General features: G+C 40.6%; 1 protein-coding gene across 1 annotated transcript; it reads left to right on the top strand.

Moving 5' to 3' along the window:
• The first annotated feature begins 986 nt into the window (after positions 1-986).
• Positions 987-20014, top strand: bud13 (BUD13 homolog). Its single transcript, XM_063038136.1, has 11 exons — positions 987-1114; positions 4067-4160; positions 4907-4991; positions 6409-6463; positions 7325-8109; positions 10698-10978; positions 14530-14644; positions 17054-17192; positions 17775-17953; positions 18094-18175; positions 19058-20014. The coding sequence occupies exons 1-11, from the start codon at positions 990-992 to the stop codon at positions 19149-19151; spliced, it is 2034 nt and encodes a 677-aa protein (XP_062894206.1). The 5' UTR covers positions 987-989; the 3' UTR covers positions 19152-20014.
• Positions 20015-20137: the final 123 nt, after the last annotated feature.

Raw genomic sequence — 20137 nt, 5'->3', positions numbered from 1 at the left:
GCCTGTTGTTGGCTCCAGTTATCATCTTGCCAGCTTTTGCTTTACCCCTTCTCACCTCTTTTATGCTGGCTATTTCCCCTGATGTTTCAGTCCATATGAAGGGCCTCAACCTGAAATGCAGTTGGTGCATTTCCATCCACAGATGCTGCCTGACAGCTGAGCTTCTCCAGCAATATTTTGCTCTAGATCCCAACATCTACAGTTTTTGTGTCACTTTTCTCTGTAGAAGGTTTCACTTCTTTCAAACCTGAGTAAGAAACTGAGAAGGGATAGGTGGAAGAGGTAAAGAACTGAAGGAGGAGGAATCTAATAGGAGAGGACAGTGGACTATGGAAGAATGGAAAGGAGGAGAACTGGAGGGAGGTGATGGTCTGGTGAGGAGAAGGGGTGAGATTGTAACCAGAATGGGGAATGGAAAAAGAGAGGGGGAGGAGAGAAATTGATGTTCATGCCGTCGGGTTGGAGGTTACCCCGCCGAATGTGAGTTGTTGCCCCTCCAACCTGAGTTTGGCCTCATCATGGCAGTAGAGGAGGCCATGGACTGACATATCAGAATAGGAATTCGAATTGAAATGGGTGGCCACCGGGAGATCCACCTTACTTTCGCGTCGGACAGAGCGAAGATGCTCGACAAAGCGGTCCCCAAATATGCGCCGGGTCATACCTTTTCACTCACCTGATCCCAGCTATCACCTGCCACTGCCAGCTTGTACTCTTTCTCCTCTCCCCACCACCTCATTCTGGTTTCCGCTCCTTCCTTTCCAGTCCTGATGAAGGGTCTCGGCTCGAAACTCGACTGTTTATTCATTTCCATAGTTACTGTCTGGCCTGCTGAGTTCATTCAGCATGTTGGGTGTGCTGCTTTGGATTTCCAGCATCTTTTATGATTTGCCGCTCAGTTTGACGACTGTCGCTCGCTTGAATGGAGCGGCGTTACGTCATGACGCCCCTGTTGCTTGGTGACAGGCGCGGTGTTGGTAGGGATTGCGATGGCGGGCCTCAGCAAAGAGGAATACTTGAAGCGGTATCTTAGTAGCTCAGACTCCGGGAAGCGACGAGACCGGGACCTTCCAGCCGGGCGGAAAAAGCGAAAAGTGAAGATCAAAGGCGGAGGGTAAGAAGTCATGAAGCTTACCGGTGTCTGCTCGCCTGGGTGCCAGGAGTGGCCTATGGTCGGGCCCGGCGAAGGCGCAGCATCGCCAGCTCTTCACAACGTAGTCGGTCAGTCAGCATCTATGCAGAGAAACTGACAGTTCACCTTTCGTTATAGACCCTTCAATCCACTCCCGATTCCTCTTACAGATGCTGCTCGACTCTTAGTTCCTCCAGATTTTTATTTGCTCTGAGTTTCTCAGCATTTTTCGTGTTGAAAAACGGAGAAGATTCCAGCATCTGCAGTCTCTTGCGTTTCAGCTTTTAACTCTTCACCATCTCTAACCTCTATGCCATCAGTCTATTGGTATACACCTCCACTCTTAAAAAGAGGACCCAATTCATCCCAGAATTTGCCCCCGTGTACCGTTTTAGTTTATTTTTAGAAATAAACTATTTTTCTCAAAGTATATACAGGAAATACCGTACAATCAATATGTCTTTTTAAAATTAATTGTGCCTTCAAGCCAATTTATTCTGTTTAAAAAGAACCAATGGCACGTGCGTGGCCTCTTTGAACAATATGCCTATCAAGTATTTGAGAAGCAAATAGATAGTACTCAGCTCCTCAGTATCCAGTGGTGTCAGGAAGGACTTTAGTGCTTTCCCACAAAGCCTTCGCATTGGTTGTGTCGAGCTTCTGTGCTCTTCAGCATGCATTCCTGCAGCCTGGATTGTGCCACCAGCAGCTCTTGCTTGCTGACATCTTGTACAAGAAGAATAATGAGATTTGGGCTGACCAAAGTACACCTTTCACACAGTTGATTATCTTTCAGTACTAGTTGACATTTTCTTGGTATGCATCCCTTAGTTCTCTGTCACACAGTTACTGGTGAGAAACCTTGATAAGAACCCTTGTATCCTTTTCCAGAAGTTCTTGGCAAGCACACAGCCCACAAAGAAGTAGATGATCATTTCATTCAGATTTCAACGATTTCACTTACATTTGCTCTTTGTTAACCATCTAGATTTGCTTTGATCACCACCTTTTGTAATGTAAAAAAAATCTATCACAATTGGTCTACACATGTTGCTCCCTTTATTGTGTGCTCTACATCCAGTTTATTCTTCATAAGGCCATGCACTCTAACCCATTGCATAAGTAGCCCTATGTTATTATTTTGTACTGAAGAGTTGCATTTTTACAGTGAAGAGCTCTGGGTTTATCAACGCCTTGAAAAATTGTACTCTACTAAAACTTCAGTTAAATTGTGGAGAAAACAAAGAACACAAGTCATGTTCTTGAACAAATTTTGTGAAAAGAAAGAAATTTTCCTCCTATATTTTTATTATTAAAATTGCTTAAAGTAAAGTCCTGTTACCTCTCATACTATATTGGGGGTGGAATTTTGGTCAATCTTGCACACTATTGACAAGTTAAATATATATCTTCCAGAAGATATTTTCTTCTATTTTCAGGCAGGAATAAATAATGCTTGAGTATTTATTCAAATCTAAAATCCTAATTGAATTATAACCATGAGATTCGGCAGATGCCAGAAATCCAGAGCACATAATGCACATAGAATTTAAGAACATAAGAAATAGGAGCAGGAGTAGGCCATCTAGCCTGTTGACCCTGCTCCCCCATTCAATAAGATCATGGCTGATCTGGCCATGGACTCATCACCTATCCGCCTTTTTTCCATAATTCCCCGACTATGCAAAAATCTATCTAATCTTGTTTTAAATCTATTTACTGAGGTAGCCTCCACTGCTTCATTGGGCAGAGAATTCCACAGATTCACCACCCTCTGGGAAAAGCAGTCTCTGTCCTAAATCTATTCCCCCTGAATCCTGAGGCTATGTCCTCTAGTTCTAGTCTCCTATCAGTAGAAACAACTTTCCTGCCTCTGTCTTATCTATCCCTGTCATAATTTTATATGTTTCTATAAGATCTCCTCTCATTCTTCTGAATGTCAGCAAGTACTGTCCCAGGCGACTCAATCTCTCCTCAGTCTAATCCCCTTATCTCTGGAATCAGCCTGGCGAACCTCCTCTGCACCGCCTCCAAAGCCAATATATCCTTCCTCAAGTAAGGAGACCAGAACTACACATAGTACTCCAGATGCGACATCACCAGTAGCCTGTACAGTTGCAGCGTAACCTCCCTGCTGTTAAATTCAATCCCTCCAGCAATGAAGGCCAACATTCCATTTGCCTTCTCGATAGCCTGTTGTACCTGCAAACCAACCTTCTGTGATTCATGCACAAACACTCCCAAGTCCCTCTGTACAGCAGCATGCTGCAATCTTTTACTATTTAAATAATAACCTGCTCTTTCATTTTTCCTTCCAAAAGGCTGAGACCCTTTTCTTGACCTGAAAATTCTGTTCTTTATTCCTCTCCATAGATGCTACTTCCAGTATTTTGTGGTGTTACTTTGTAATTGAATTCTGTGTCCCCAGGTCTTTCAGGAAATTTTATTTGACATGATATATAGCCTTTCTGAATAAACATATTTAACTTCCCATCTTTACCCAGTTACTAATTCTGTCTCTTCTGTTGATTGTTTTTTTTCTGAAACTGGAAGCAGTAACTACGAAGTTATTAAAATCCTTTGTGACTTTAAATACCACAAATCTATCTTAAGGCAGCCTTGGCCCCTTGAGTCTCTCACCTAACTGAAGAGCTTAGTCTTTGATACTGTACAGTCTCCACTTTGCCTTTTGCAAGTTCATTGCATCCTCACTAAAGTATAGTGTCTAGTGTTAAAGCCCACTAGAACAGTGCTTTACTCAGGTTTAGCGTGATTTTTTGCTTTGTACTCTATGGTTGCTTTATTGCTATGGTGATGGCAGTTTTTTATTTTTATTTTGCCATTTAAACATTGAGTTTGCTGAACACTTGTACTACTTGAGTCTGATGTTAGCTGACAATAAGTTGAAAATCTTTACTTGGTGTTATGATACAGAATGCGGATTGTGGATGATGATGTGACTTGGAAGAGCCTTGCGAAGGAGAAGGCATTGGAGGTGGAGTCTGGCGAGGAAGATGAAGCTCCTGTGGTATGTAATAGGCAGTTAACCTTAGTCCTAAATTCACTTTCTGCAGTGAGGCTTACTTGATGCTTTATAGCATGGTAGCTGTATAACTCACTGTTATAGACTGCTGCTAAAATCTGTTCAATATTTTTAATTAGTACAAGATGGCAATTGACTGAATGGTGCCGGAACTATTGGATTGAAAAATGTATTGCATCCATTTGACCAATCCTAAAATATATCCTTCTAACAACCACTCTTCCAAACGTATGTCCGATGCCAGACCTTTTAGTGGTGTTGCGGTGAGGTGTTTTGAATTGAATTGACTCTATTACTTACATCCTTTATATACATGAGGAGTAAAAAATTTTAGGTTACCCCTCCATCTAAATGCAATGTGCAATTTATAGTAATTTATAATAGATAGTATGTACAACAGGCTGGTCAATATAACATAGAAATACAGTTGTGTCAGCGTGAATTAATCAGTCTGGTGGATGAAGCTGTCCCGGAGCCTGTTAGTCCTGGCTTTTATACTGTGTTACTGTTTCCCGGATGGTAACAGCTGGAGCAGTCTGTGGTTGGGGTGATTTGGGTCCCCAATGATCCTTCGGGTCCTTTTTACACACCTGTCTTTGTAAAAGTCCTGAATAATGGGAAGTTCACTCCTACAGATGCACTGGGCTGTCCGCACCAGTCTCTGGACACTGTATGAATGACAGCTTATGTTATTATTGTACTTCATGTTCATCTGAAACCTGCTTTTTCAGGTTGCAGAAATCATTGATGAGAGACCGGTAGTTATTCAACGAATGGAAGAATTTCGTTCAAGCAATAAATGGAAAATTTTAGGAGGTATGTGGTAAAATCATGATGTAAGCTTTTCAAAATGATTGTGTATCAGTTTCAGGGTAGATTTTGAAGTCCTGTTGAAAGCAGTAGTGACGTTTTAAAATTCTTTGTTGAAATGTAGATGTCACCGTCGTGGCCAGCATCTGTTGCCCAGTCCTGGTTACCTAGCCTTGAAATGAATAGCTTTCTGAGCAATTTCAAAGAATCATTGCGAGCCAATGAGAAGTTTGGATAAGTACATGGATTTACATAAGTACATGATCCAGGTGCAGGTCATTGGGACTAGGCAGAATTATATTTCAGCATGGACTAGATGGCCGCAGGGCCTGTTTCTGTGCTATAGTGCTGTATGACTTAATCATGATATTGTGGGACCAAGATTAGAAACAGACCTGGTTTGATGACAACTGCTGTGTCATGAAAGACATTCATGAACTAGTTTTTTTTTCAGTGATCTATTGCTACTTAGTCACTTCCCTTTTCAAACTGGCTTGATGGGATTCGAGCTTAATATCACATTATCACAAATCTGCAATGTGACTTTCAGTGCTCTGTTAGCTGTTCTGTTGGTTAATAGCATATGTTGTCTATCCAACTGGCTGGTTTCCCCATCTGAAAAATGCTGATAATTACCCTCCAGTCGCTCTTCTGACATACCAGACTGATGAATATACAGCATCAAAAGCCATCAGGCACTGGCTCTTAGTAAGGTCGAGGGCTCCATGCAGAATGAGTTACAGAACCGGCACGATGATCAAATACCACAGCATGGTCTGAGAACTGCAGCTAAGAATCTTTATGTGTCTGTTATGTGCAGCTCTGCTTCCAGAAGCATATTCCATATTTCCATATGATATAAGAGGGAAGCCTTTTGTTCCATCAGGTCCACGCTAGCCAACACAGCAAACCCATTCTCCCACTTATTTTCCTTGTGACTATTCTCATTAACTAACCACCTCTAAGATTCTGCCACCCCCCTACACTACGGATAGTTTACAGAGGCAAATTAATCCATCAGTCAGTAGGTCCTTAGGAAGTATGAATAAATCAGAGTACCTGGGGGAATCCTATGCAGTCACAGGGAGAATGTAAACTTCACACAGACAGCACTGGAGCTCAGAATCAAACCTGGATCACTGGAGCTGGACAACTACTGTACTGCCCATCATTTTGTTTGAGGACTTCATTATACATTCATATTTAGGTGAAGCTGAATGTAGATTCAGTGTCGTATCTGTTTAAATTGCCAGGTGGGTTCTATTCATTTTCTTGCACGCAGGTCAAGAGAATAAACAAAAAAAAGAAACTTTTAGCTAAGCTTTACCCTTAGTGATACGATTCCACTAAAAAGAAATGTTAAGTAAGCGCAAGATGGTCTCCTGGTATAAAAAGCCATTTACACTTTTGTGTTTTCTTTTAGATGAAAATGCAGACTCCCAAGACTCAGACCAGTTTTTACAAACACATACTGACAGGTAAGTTTCAATTGACAGACACTGCAGGGTGAAGAGACTGTAGTCTTAAGAATTATCCCTTTGAGGAAACCTCTGGTCTTTAGGGCATTTAATATCATAGCTATAAGAAAAATTCTCTCTCTGGAAGAGGAAATCCATGACTAAAAGTCTGAAAGACAAGATGCTAATATATTCAAAGAATTTCAAAAAGTCATTGTCCACATGAGGTAAATGAGGTAGATTCAGGGTAAGCTCAATGTGCACACTTGGGAAGAGTAAATAGAAGAATGTGCTGTAGCAGTAGGTTAACAAGAGAAGAAAAGAAGGATAACTATTATAGATCAGATGGTGTTTTTCTTTGCTGCAGGTCTAGTGTAATTCAATTAGTATTGACTTGTCAACTACCGATTCTGCTCTTTATTCTCTGCCCTTCTTTGGGCTTACTTACAACAGATTGATTAGCCAAATGTTTGGGTTCTATCAGCATAACAGCTTACATTTTTCACAACACCACACAACCCAAGCTGCTTTGTAGAAGTTTTATTGGACAAACATTGGAAAGAAATGATCAGGGTAGGTGACTAAATCCTCAGTGAAAGAGGTAGGCTTTAAAATATTTTTAAAGGAGGAGAGATCTAAAATGGTTTGGAGAGCGAATGTTTACCTGGGACCTAAGATTGGTGAAGCAGAGGCAAACTTAGCACCTGCTGTGTAGTGGATGTAGTCACACTGCCTTCATATCTTGTCATTTGCTTTGCTGACTGGTTCTAATGGAACGTGTGTAGACAATTAAAATAGTTAAGTCAAAGTACTGATATCTTCTTATTGGAAAAAGAAGTTTTACTTTCAATATGTTAACGTATGATTTGTTTTTATTTTCAGTTCAATATTAGGTTTTGATTCTGTAACAGGAAAAAGGATGGATCGTGGCTCTCAACTTAGTAAGAAAAATGTTGACGCTGTTTCTCCTGAATGTTCAGCTACCACAAGGCAACGCCATGATTCTACAGATGACTCACCTGTTTGGAGCAGGCGCCGTGATTCTCCTGACCGTTCACCTCCTCGAAAGGGACGCCATGATTGTCCTGACTTTTCACCTCCTCGGAGGGGACGCCACGATTCTCCCGACCTTTCACCTCGGAGGGGACGCCAGGATTCTCCCGACCTCTCACCCCCTCGGAGGGGACGCCATGATTCTCCTGACCTCTCGGCTCCTCGGAGGGGACGCCACGATTCTCCCGACCTCTCACCTCCTCGGAGGGGACGCCACGATTCTCCCGACCTCTCACCTCCTCGGAGGGGACGCCACGATTCTCCCAACCTCTCACCTCCTCGGAGGGGACGCCACAATTCTCCCGACCTCTCACCACCTCGGAGGGGACGCCACGACTCTCCTGACTTCTCACCTCCTCAGAGGGGACGCCACGATTCTCCCGACCTCTCACCACCTCGGAGGGGACGCCACGACTCTCCTGACCTCTCACCTCCTCGGAGGGGACGCCACGATTCTCCCGACCACTCACCACCTCGGCGGGGACGCCACGATTCTCCTGACCTCTCACCTCCTCGGAGGGAATGCCACGATTCTGACCTTTCACCTCCTCGGAAGAAAAAGATGGAAAACATGGAAAGATCAGTCCGATCTACTACCTTGTCGTATGGAAAGAGTAGGTATAATTTCCATAACTTATCACCTGCTTTTAGAAAACAGTTTGATTCCTCAGATCTCTCATGTCTAGAAATTGTTCTGATTTTGGTCTGTCTCCATCTTGAGAAAGATGTGGTGGTTCCATGGAAACACAAGCAGGTGAACTGGTGCACAAAGGTAGCCTGGTGAAGGCCAATCAAGGTCCTCTGTCCTTACAAAAATTGTTTATGAAGATTGAATGTTAATTCACAGTTAGGAACATAAAGGATTCTTTACACATCAGGATAGTGGCGTCTCATCGAAAAATCTTTTCAATTAGGTTCCCTGCTTTCTTGAAGAGTTTTGCAAATTTACTAATTTTTAATTTAAGAATTTATCAAACTTACAAGTTTCTATTCTTTTGTGTTCTATCCTTTCAGGTAATGCAATCCAGGTTCTAGCTACTAGTAGCATAAAAATAATTTATTTTTTTATTGCCACTGAAGTCAACTTTTCTTTTTTACTGTCTGAAAGTAGTCACAACTTTGAACCAGTGATCCCTTAACTTTCTTTGGACTAAGCAGAGCAACACTAGTTACCCTCCATACACCTTACATCTATCACCATTTATGCCATAAAATCTTGACTGTACTCTGTCTGAGGCCTGGAATTCTTTTCTAAAGTATAATGCCCAGAGGAAATAGGAGATGGGGAATCGAATTGAGAATGCTGCAACCTATTTCCCACCTTAGCATTTGCTGTCATCTCCAGCAATGGCAGGATAGGTACAGATTAGGTTAGATGAAGGATAAAGCACTTACTACACAGTTCCAACAAATAAGAGGCTAAGTACAAACCCTATTTAAAGAAAAGTTGGGATATTTTCCAAAATGCAATAAAAACAAAAATCTGTGATATGTTAATTCACGTGAACCTTTATTTAACTGACAAAAGTACAAAGAAAAGATTTCCAATAGTTTTACTGATCAACTTAATTGTATTTTGTAAATATACACAAATTTAGAATTTGATAGCTGCAACACACTCAACAAAAGTTGGGAGAGAGTTAAAATAAGATTGAAAAGTGCACAGAATATTCAAGTAACACCAATTTGGAAGACTCCACATTAAGCAGGCTAATTGGTAGCAGGTGAGGTATCATGACTGGGTATAAAAGTAGCGTCCATCAAAGGCTCAGTCTTTGCAAGCAAGGATGGGTCGTGGCTCACCCCTTTGTGCCAAAATTCGTGAGAGAATTGTTAGTCCGTTCAAAAGGAACATTTCTCAACGCAAGATTGCAGAGAATTTAGGTCTTTCAACATCTACAGTACATAATACTGTGAAAAGATTCAGAGAATTCAGAGACATCTCAGTGCGTAAAGGGCAAGGTCAGAAACCACTGTTGAATGCGCGTGATCTTCGAGCCCTCAGGCGGCACTGCCTAAGAAACCGTCATGCTACTGTGACAATTATAGCCACCTGGGCTCGGGAGTACTTCGGAAAACCATTGTCACTCAACACAGTCCGTCGCTGCATCCAGAAATGCAACTTGAAACTGTATTACGCAAGGAGGAAGCCATACATCAACTCTATGCAGAAACGCCGGCGTGTTCTCTGGGCCCGAGCTCATCTCAGATGGACTGAAAGACTGTGGAACCGTGTGCTGTGGTCAGATGAGTCCACATTTCAGCTAGTTTTCAGAAAAAACGGGCGTCGAGTTCTCCGTGCCAAAGATGAAAACGACCATCCAGATTGTTATTAGCGAAAGGTGCAAAAGCCAGCATCTGTGATGGTATGGGGGTGCATCAGTGCCCACGACATGGGTGAGTTGCATGTATGTGAAGGTACCATTGACTCTGAGGCATATATTAGGATTTTAGAGAGACATATGTTGCCATCAAGGCGACGTCTCTTCCTGGGACGTCCATGCTTATTTCAGCAGGACAATGCCAGACCACATTCTGCACGGGCTACAACAGCGTGGCTTTGTAGACACAGAGTGCGTGTGCTTGACTGGCCTGCTGCCAGTCCAGATCTATCGCCTATTGAAAATGTATGGTGCATCATGAAGAGGAGAATCAGACAACAGAGACCACGGACTGTTGAGCAACTGAAGTCTTATATCAAGCAAGAATGGACAAAATTTCCAATTGCAAATCTACTACAATTAGTATCTTCAGTTTCAAAACGATTAAAAAGTGTTATTAAAAGGAAAGGTGATGTAACACAATGGTAAACATGCCTCTGTCCCAACTTTTGTTGAGTGTGTTGCAGCCATCAAGTTCTAAATTTGTGTATGTTTACAAAATAATTACAATTAAGTTGGTCAGTAAAACTATTGAAAATCTTTTCTTTGTACTTTTGTCAGTTAAATAAAGGTTCACGTGAATTAACATATCACAGATTTTTGTTTTTATTGCATTTTGGAAAATATCCCAACTTTTCTGGAAATGGGGTTTGTATAATACAAGTTGAATGTAAGTTTGTCATGATAGTTAACTAACAACCTGACCCCTCTTATTTGTGGCTGAAGCTCAGTTCTAATTGTTGCTAATTTGTGCTTACTTTTGTTTCAGTTTTTTAAATTAAAATTGCTGATATTTCACTGTTGAAACCTTTCTTACCTAGCCCTGTCCCCAGTGAAACATAAGGACCGAAGAGCAAGAGGATCTCCACAGAGACTTCAAGATTCCGATTCTGATCCTTCACCCCAACGAAAGGGAGGTCAGCATTCTTCGGATTCAGACTTGTCACCACCACGGAGGAAGAAGCTGGGAATTCAAACCTCAGACAACAGGCCCAGCTCAGAAAGCTTGGATATGTCACCCACTCAGCAGAGGCGACCTACCCATAAGCACACTTCCTCGAAGGGGCAGGTTGTCAGTCGAGACTCAAGTCCCAACAGAAAGGTAGGGCCAGGTGGTGCAGTACTGGTATGATTTAGTAAGAGCCTGAGGGCTGAGGCTTCATAGGTAGGCGTGGAATACTGCTATTCAATTTAGAAGCTGCAGGCTTTGTCAATGTTGACATTCCCGTGCGAAATCCTTTCAACTTTATTTGCTGTTGTGGAGCACTTTTGGATGATTAAATGTGCATTATAGATTTGGGAAATAACTTCTTTAAGGAGATAAAATTGAATTAGCTTTGTTTTCCTTCCGAAGCATTTCCTTATAGGTCACGTTGATGTTGACATGTGAAGCTAATTGAATTAGGAGTATGGATGGCAAGACAGGTCAAGGTTGGAAGCTTTATCAAATCATCCCCATCCATGGTGTCCCCCTCCGCCCCATTCACCCTTTGTTTTTGTAATTGATGTTCTCTATATTGGGTCTACTGACTACAGATTCCAGTCACTTGCTTTTGTGATCTAGATCATGTCTACTCGAGAAGCTCATTGACAAGGTCTGACAGTGAAATTTCCTCAATACCTTTCCCCTTACAGTTTTCTCCCCAGGTACAATGTTGGGGGGAGTTAAGGATCAACATAGGTGCGTTGGTGTCAGTTCAGGGAAGGTTCACTATGTCGATTCTTGAGAGAGATTTGCTTGACAAGGAAAAGTTGAAAAGATCGGATCAACACTTATCAATATTTAGATGAATGAGAGTTAACCTTATTGAGCCAAAATCATGAAGGGATTTAATAGGGTCAATACTAAAAAGGATGTTTCTCTAGAATTAGAAGGCATAGATTTGGAATAAGGAGTCTTCTATTTCAGAGAGATGAGGAGGAATTTCTTCTCTCAGGGTTGTAAATGTTTGAAATTCCCTATCCACATAAAGCTGTGGAGGCCATATCATTGACTATATTTAAGACCACAATCAACATATTTTTGTTTTATAAAGGATAGGAATGTAAAATTTGAACCCGAGATCAGTTCACCCACAATTATATTGTATGGTGGGCCAGACCTGAGTAGAAGTTGGGCCTGCTCTTGCTCCTTTTTCTTGTATTCTTGGGTAAAGTTCACTGCAGCAACTGGGTGCTCTATATCATCATGTAAAGATATGTCATCCTTAAGTGCTATGGGTCTTCTAGCTCAGTCCTATTTACTTGTCATTTTGCTACTTACTAGTTTGTTCTGCTTAAAATCATGTTAATGGGTGGTGTGGAAAGGGCAGTCCTTAACTTCGTTGGATTAGTAATAGGTCAGGACATCAAAATATTTTAGTATCACCAACCAGAGTTGTTCGGAAATTACTGCTTTAGGCTTTATGTGGGTTGTCTCCATCCCCTATGTCTCAAAGGGAAGGTGATCATTTAGCTTTTCATTGCAGCCTAATCCTACCTTCCAGATTTATGTCCATAGGTCTAGATATTCAAGTACAAATCCTCTTTAAAATTATTGAAATTAGGGTTTCTGCTTTTACTACCCATTCAAACAATAAGTTCCAGATCCTTTCCAACTTCTGGGTAAAGGTTTGTTCCCTTATCTACTCTCTAATCACTCTACCATTTATTTTAAAATCAATTGTTCCTTATTGTAGATCTCTGTTGTGGAAGATTGGTACTTTGTCTAAAGTACCAATATAATCTTGAACATCTTGATTATGTCTCTCCTCAGCTTCCTGTCTCAAAGAAAACAACTCAAGCTGACTCAATCTTTCTTCTTGCTACAATTTTCCAGTTTTGACATCCTCATTGATGTAATTACCTTTTGTGTAATTACTTATTTCTTGTAATCCAGTGACCAGAACTATATATAGTACTCTGGCTGATGTCAATAGAACAATGTAAACAGTTTCAGTACAACCACTGTGACCTTGTATTGTATGCCTTAAATAGCAAAGAAAATTGTCTGTTGCATTTTTTCTTATCATACTTATTGACTTCCCTTACTATGTTATACCTAAGATCGTTTATCCTTCTCCATGGTGCTCAAAATCCTCCCATTTATTGTATTTTCCATTTTTGCACATCCACAAATGCATTGCCTCTCAGTCCTCCGGATTTTTTTTTTGCTGTTTTTAACTGACCAGTCCCTCCAGACATTACTGCAGTCTAAAGCTTCCCTCCTCACTGTCAAATGCATGACCAACCTTAAATTGTCCATAAGCGTCCTTATCATGCCCCCTACATTTAGGTTTCACTCATTAATGTATTGATTAAAAGTTGGATCCTCTGTAATTTCAGGAAAACTGGTAAATGATTTTTGAAAGAAGGAGCTATGATTTTTTTTCGAGAAAGATGAAGACATGTTTGAACTTAATGAAGTCTTTTGTATTATTGGAAGAGTTATAACAAGTATGCTCACGTTCTGGCCATTTTCAAGTCAGCAGATGTCCAAGGTTTGCATTGTTATGGTAGCCCTTGTACAATGTGCGTGTGGAGGCACTGGGTGTAGTGTTGCTTTTTTGACGTCACTTCTGCAAAACTACCATTTACAGAAGGCCCATAAGTTCATTGAAACATTTGTCTAGGAAGGTTGAGGTAGCTAAAGATCTTCATTTTGCCTCGCCTGCTTGCTGTCAAGTAGTTAGTTTCATAAATCTACCTCCAAATAGGTGCCTTCTTTAACTTTATATTGTTACTGAGAGCTTTCCACCCCCAAATTACCTCCCTGACCATCAACTCTACCCTTCCCATCAAATGCTTCTCTGGCCAACTCTGCCTATAACCCCACATCCCCATTTTCCTTTCAACCATACTCATTCCTCTCTGATTGCATCTCCAGCCATTCTCTTTCAAAAACCTCCACTTCCGCAACCACTACAACAGCATGCATCTTTTCAGCACTTCACAGCAAACACCTCCCTTGTTCATGTTGTCTAGAATCTCAGCAGTGGGACTGGATAATGTCGTGCACAGTGTTGGTTCTTCATGGGGTGCTGTACACAAGTTGCCATGGGCCATATTTTTATCATTTGATTTGCAAGATGGATGTGGAGAAAAATATCAGTTGGACACTTGCTACTAATAAATGAAAATGAGAACAATGAACTTTTGCCTTGAGAGTACCACTCACAACTGCAAGGAGTGATGAGTAGAGTTACCATTAATTATTTAATGGGAGGCTGGACAATCACTCAAAAGAGGAGTGGCTGACATAACAATGGAGCTATGCGAGTTGTATAAGAAGAGTCTTGAATTGAACATAACACTAGCATAGACCAATTTGTCTTGATCTGCTTTCAACAGATACATTAAGGAAAGAGAAAGAGGACCAGAAATTTTATGCAATAGACTTGAAACTCCAGAAGAGTTTAAGATGAAATCCCAGTAGTCTATGATATTGCCAGGGTAGACATAAATTTTCAAAATTTCATGTTTAAGTAAAAATCACTTGTTAATATCTCAAACAAGCCACTTACATCAGAGAACTAAATTGTGGAGAGTGGAAAGAGGAATAATTGTTTTTTAAAACACATTGATTTGTTGTAACTGGGCACTGGGATTCTTAATCTTGCTGTCTTTAAGATACTAACACAAAAACAGATGGACTTACAAAATCTTGTGTTTCAGTCACGAGGGAATGAGATGCTATCTGGGGGTCAGGCTGGTCTGGTATCGACAGATACATTAAGGAAAGAGAAAGAGGACCGGAGGAAAAGGGAGCGAGCAGCCGAGCACTTAGCAGGTATCGATGCAGCTTGAGGGAACTCCAACACTTGCAGTGTTACACCATTCTTTTGGAACATTTTTCCCTGTACATGCTGATTCTATAGGTCTCTATATTCCTGTCATAAATGTGAACAGCGCATCAGCAATTGTGAAGGCATCGACATAGAGTCTGATCCTTCACATAATCTGTTTAAGTAGCTGCACATTTTCTTAAGTATATAGCATCAGGGTCACAGCCCTTGGCTGATGCAGCCAGGAATGACGAGCTTCTCCAATCCTGCCCCAGCTTATTCAATATAGACTAGGGAATGTGTGCGGGACTTCCTGACTTGTTGGTTCAATAATATGCAAATGCAGTTTTCTCCCGACCCAAAAAAACCTCTTGCTCTTTACTATCATTAATGTGATGCTTTAATAACACTAAAGGTTAAGAGTAGGGCAACTCCAGCATCAATGCCGAGTCTAAATTTGTCTACTTTCCTGCTTTTTCTATTACCTGTTTCTTGCTTTCTGTCTTTCACCGTTTTGCTCTACATTCCCTCTATCACTTCTGTTAAAATCTTTTACTTTCTAATTCTGTCATGCTTTTATTCTATACACTACTCTAGAACTCTCAAGTATGGTTTCACTATTCAATCTGAAAGAAAATTAAAGATGGAATTATTGAGTGGAAAACTGTGATGCTTATACAAGGCATTGTCAAAAACTCAAAGTACATTTATTATCAAAGTATGTGTGCAGTATGCATTCCTGAGATTTGTCTTCCCCACAGACAGCTGTGAAACAAGGAAAGCCATGGAACCCTTTCAAAGAAAAAACATCAAACCCCCGCCCCCCCATGCGCAAAAAAATCGCGCAAATGGCAGCAAAAAATACGCAAAAACCATGGAATATAAAACACAAAATCAAAAGAGTCCTGGCATATTCAGTTCAGCTCAGTATTCATTATCTGCAAGGCAACCCAATTCACCCCAATTCAAAATTACCCAAATTAGCAACAAAAAAAAGAGCAACCAGAAACACACCATAACATGAACTACAGAGTCCAATCCACAAACCGCATTGGTAACATCTTGCCCAAGACTCTGGCAGTGTCCTCCAACAGCGTCAAGCGAGAGACCATTTGAATGCAGGGACCTTCCTTCAGAAGCAGCAAGTGAGAAGGGGAGAGAGACCGTCATATGCAGACACCTTCCTCTGACAGCAGCAAGCGAGGCTGGTAGATGGTGCTGAACACCCGCTTGCTTCAATGATTTCAATCTTCCTCGGCGCTTTAATTGGCGAGGTGAGAAATGGAGTCGATCGGGGCTTGCATCCTGTCTCCAGACTTCTTGGTTTGAGGTTGCACACTTCACTCGAAGCCTCAGAGACAGCGAAGTGCCAGATTGCTCAATCGGCCCGAAAACAACCCCCCCCCCCCACCACCCCAAAATGTAAAGAAGTAGTTTCGAGAACCGTCTGAAGGATGTTGCCCTTGGTCACGTTGATTGCTGGTGCCATCTTGTTCTGGAAGATATAAATATTCTGGTCTTCCTCATTCGAAGTCACAGAAAGCATCAATTCAATCGGATAATACAAATTATTATATGGTGGCGAGAAAATATGTAGCAATTTAATGGAGGATTGTAACATTCCAAAAGACTCTTAAAATTAGCAAGGATTTTAAAGGGAAATATTTGCCCTCCAATTCGGCAATCCATCATCAGCTGTATCTGTTTAAAAATGTTGTTAAGAAAATAAAAAGGAAGGCTCAGTGAAATTTCTTAAGAACGTTTTTGGAGCAAGGATACCTTTCTATAGCATTAGTTAGAAGACATTCTCTACTTAATGCTATAGCGAAAAAGGCTGGCGAAATAATTATAGTCAGTTGTAGACAAACCTCTTGGTGCCAGTTACCTGTTCACTTCTCAGTGAAGTGTTTCCTTTAATGAATGAGACAACAGATGATAACTGTACTTCTGGGATTAAAAAATCTGAAAAATTTGGGAAGGAGCCTCATTTTTATTTTGTCTTGACATTACACTTGAGATAACCAGAGAAAGTGTGTCACTTTTTGAAATATAATGGGCAGCCTTCTTTGTTTAGACCCAAAACTATGTTCTCTTTCTGACTTTAGTGTATGCTCTAGGATAAAGGAAATAAAATCTTTCCATCCAAACTTGTGTGCTTTGTGACATTCCCCAAATGGGGGGTGGGGGGGGCAGTGGATGGATTGCTCTTACCCAACTGTTAACACCCTGCACTAATTCAAGAACCCATCTGCATGTCATTCTAGCCATGTACCTACCTTATAATCCTGCTGTGATAAAGTGATGTTCTGTTGCAATAACTTGGTAAGAGATGTGGCTAGTAGTCAAGATGTGAGGTATTTTAAAAATTCGCAATGAAAATATGATGCTGACATTTATTTCTTTCTATTTTAAAGATAACTCCAGAAATGCAGTCACTGTGTTCCGGGATAAATTAGGGAAAAAGAGGGACTTGGATCAGGAACGGCTTGAACAGAAGAAGAAGGAAGAGGAGAAAGCAGCAAAACTTGAAAAATATGCCCAGTGGGGAAAAGGGTGAGAGCACAGAACGTTAGTAAACCATCAGGCTCTGGTAATGTTAAGTAATACTGTTACACCAGATTCGGTGTTCCATAGCAGCTGAATTAGTCTATCGCAATTCCTTTTGACTGTGGATTGACATACCTCGTACTTATTTTGCACTGTTGTCCATTTTCCCTCTCTACCAATCTGCATTCCAATCTCTTGCCACATTTATCAATCTTATTTCTTCCCCCTTTGACATGTAATTTACCTCATTCCCTTTCCTTCCCAATCCTCTCCCCTTTTCACCATTTTTCCTCCTTCCATCTCCCTCCCAATCACAGCTACAAGCTCTGTCTTGTTTTCCTTTCATACTTCTTTGCCCTGGCTTTATCTTTGCACTCCCTCAATGGCATTTGCACTGTACATATTGGTCTTCCCTCTCTGTTAATGGTCTCCCTGCCTTTCACCCTGGTTCCAGCCCAATCTTTTACATTTACCTCTTTCAACCCCTGCACACTCCCTCACATTCTGCCTTCCCTTTCCTCAGATTCTTCTCTCTTTCTTCTCCATGCTATTTCTGGCCCTACTCATTCTTAATGCACTTTCTCTCAGGGTGGCTCAGAAAGAGCAACAGAAACAGAACATAGAGGATGCTCTTTACGAGATGCAGAAACCATTTGCTCGACATATCGATGATGAAGACCTGGACCGCCTTCTCCGTGAAAGAGAACGTGACGGTGATCCAATGGCTGGGCTAATCAGGAAGAAGAAAGAGGTTAAGAATAAAAATGGTGAGTTTTAAGCAATTTGCTGAACTGAAGGAGTCGCATTACTGAGGGGATTTTAAACGTTGTAATCCATAGCAATGTGAATGGCTGAGCTTTCTGACTCCATGGTTAAAGGCTGAACTTGTTTATCTTTCTCCTTGTAGAGAAGCCACGGTACAATGGCCCTGCACCACCTCCAAACAGGTTTAACCTGTACCCTGGATATCGCTGGGATGGAGTGGACAGGTTATGTACTGCTTCTACTTTAACGGAATTTTTGTTTGGTTTAGTTTTAATTATTAATGTGTTTTTAAATAATATGCCAATGTCTACACTCCATGATATTCAGATAACTTGGAGAAGTTGTTATGTAAATGGGATCAAGAACTTCTGCTGCTGAAACAATATTAACCACGATCATAAATATTAAAACTAATGGTCAGTTGAACTTAAGGAAGTAGCACAGGATATGAAGAAAAAAATGAGTGAATGAATTTGCTACAGTCTAATTGAATGGCAGGATAGACCTGATGGTCTGAGTGGCTTTTGGTTGTTAAGACATGGAAAAATAAAAGAAGAAAGGGAAGAGACGCTTTTGGTTACATGGAAAAATAAAAGAAGAAAGGGAAGAGACTCCAAGTTTAGGACAAAATAAATTGATCCATGGATGCCATATGTGCAGACATTTCCCTGCAGTACCCCCCCCCCCCAGTTGATCATCACTTCCAGTTACGTGGAGATACAAAGAAAATGTTTTTTCACCCGCAGAAAGTTACAAATTACCTTGGGATATTTTATGTATAGTCATTCTAAGCTTGTTATTGAAATTAAATCCATCTTTTGCAGGGCAACATTTCATAGGTGAGTGTAGAAAGAGTCTACTCTATATCTAATGAGTGTTACACCTGCCCAAGAGAGTTTGATTGGATAATAGGTAGAGCTGTATATTGAATCTAACCTTTGCTTGACTGAGGCACTTTGTGTCTTATATGTAAGTCATTCCATTCTCTGTTGATAGCTTCGTTTGCATGAATGAGAAGCAATATCACAAATATGTCCCATATCTATAGTTGCCCTCATAAAGTATTTGAAATTACTTCAACTCAAAACATAATTTTTAATTTTTAGGTCAAATGGTTTTGAAAAGAAGCGGTTTGCCAGACTGGCTGAGAAGAAAGCAGTGCAAGAGATAGCATACAAATGGAGTGTGGAGGATATGTAAACAACTAAATGGAATAGCTCTGCACACAGGGACTGTTATACTGGGAGCATAGCACTCTGTGAGAAGAGACTTCATTGAAAGATGTTACCTCATGTATGCTCTGCACAAGGATGGTTTGGATTTCAGGGAACTCAAGAAATGAGTTTTTTAATTCTATTAATATTTTGTCTTTTTGAATACCAAGTTTATACTGTGTAATTATAGATTTGTTTAATATATAGGCTGGTTCTCATGTGAATTTTCATTTTATTAATTTTTACAGCCTGATCCATGAATCCAACAGGTAAAATTATTTGTTGTTCCCTTCACTGCTCGAGTGGCATTAATGCCAAAATTAGGACATATATTTGAATTTATCTAAACTCACATTTTTGAACAATGCTCAGCAAAATATGTAGGAGGTGGGACAAATTCTTTCACCCACTTCCTTCCCTAGTCAAGGAATTTACAACTTCAAATTAAAGACATCGGAACATTCATTGTGACCCAGTGTTAAATATACAACTTGCATTTTAATGTCATTGGTGTGATCTATGTATATAGAAAGTGTGACAAAAATAACACAGGCTCTCTAAAATGCCATCCAGCAAGAGCATACTGTCGTATTTGATGCCAGGGACTGATTAAATAGAAGCAATGTTGCTGTTTTCTAATTCTGAAATCATCACAAGTTCTATTCAGTAATGGTAAATTTCTTATACCTGTTGTTCAATTGTTACGCCTATTTCAGGTTCAGTGACAAGATGGTTTGGTATATTAAAAGAACAATTTTTTTTTATTTTTTGAACAAAATCATGGTTATATTCTATAATTAATATAACAACTTGGAACTCATCCACATAGATTCTAAAAACATATGTTGATTAGCTAGTATTAAAACAAGACATGTAATTGCTGATCTGTCCTAGAAACATTCTTACAAAAGTCTTTAATATGTGGTATCCACCATCCTTGTTTGGATGTAACTGTCACTGGCAAGGTCGGCA

Source organism: Mobula hypostoma, chromosome X2, assembly GCF_963921235.1.
Source record: "Mobula hypostoma chromosome X2, sMobHyp1.1, whole genome shotgun sequence".
Classification (NCBI taxonomy): Eukaryota; Metazoa; Chordata; class Chondrichthyes; order Myliobatiformes; family Myliobatidae; genus Mobula; species Mobula hypostoma.
Note: the sequence above shows the minus strand (reverse complement) of the source record. Positions and strands in the feature narration are given on the sequence as shown.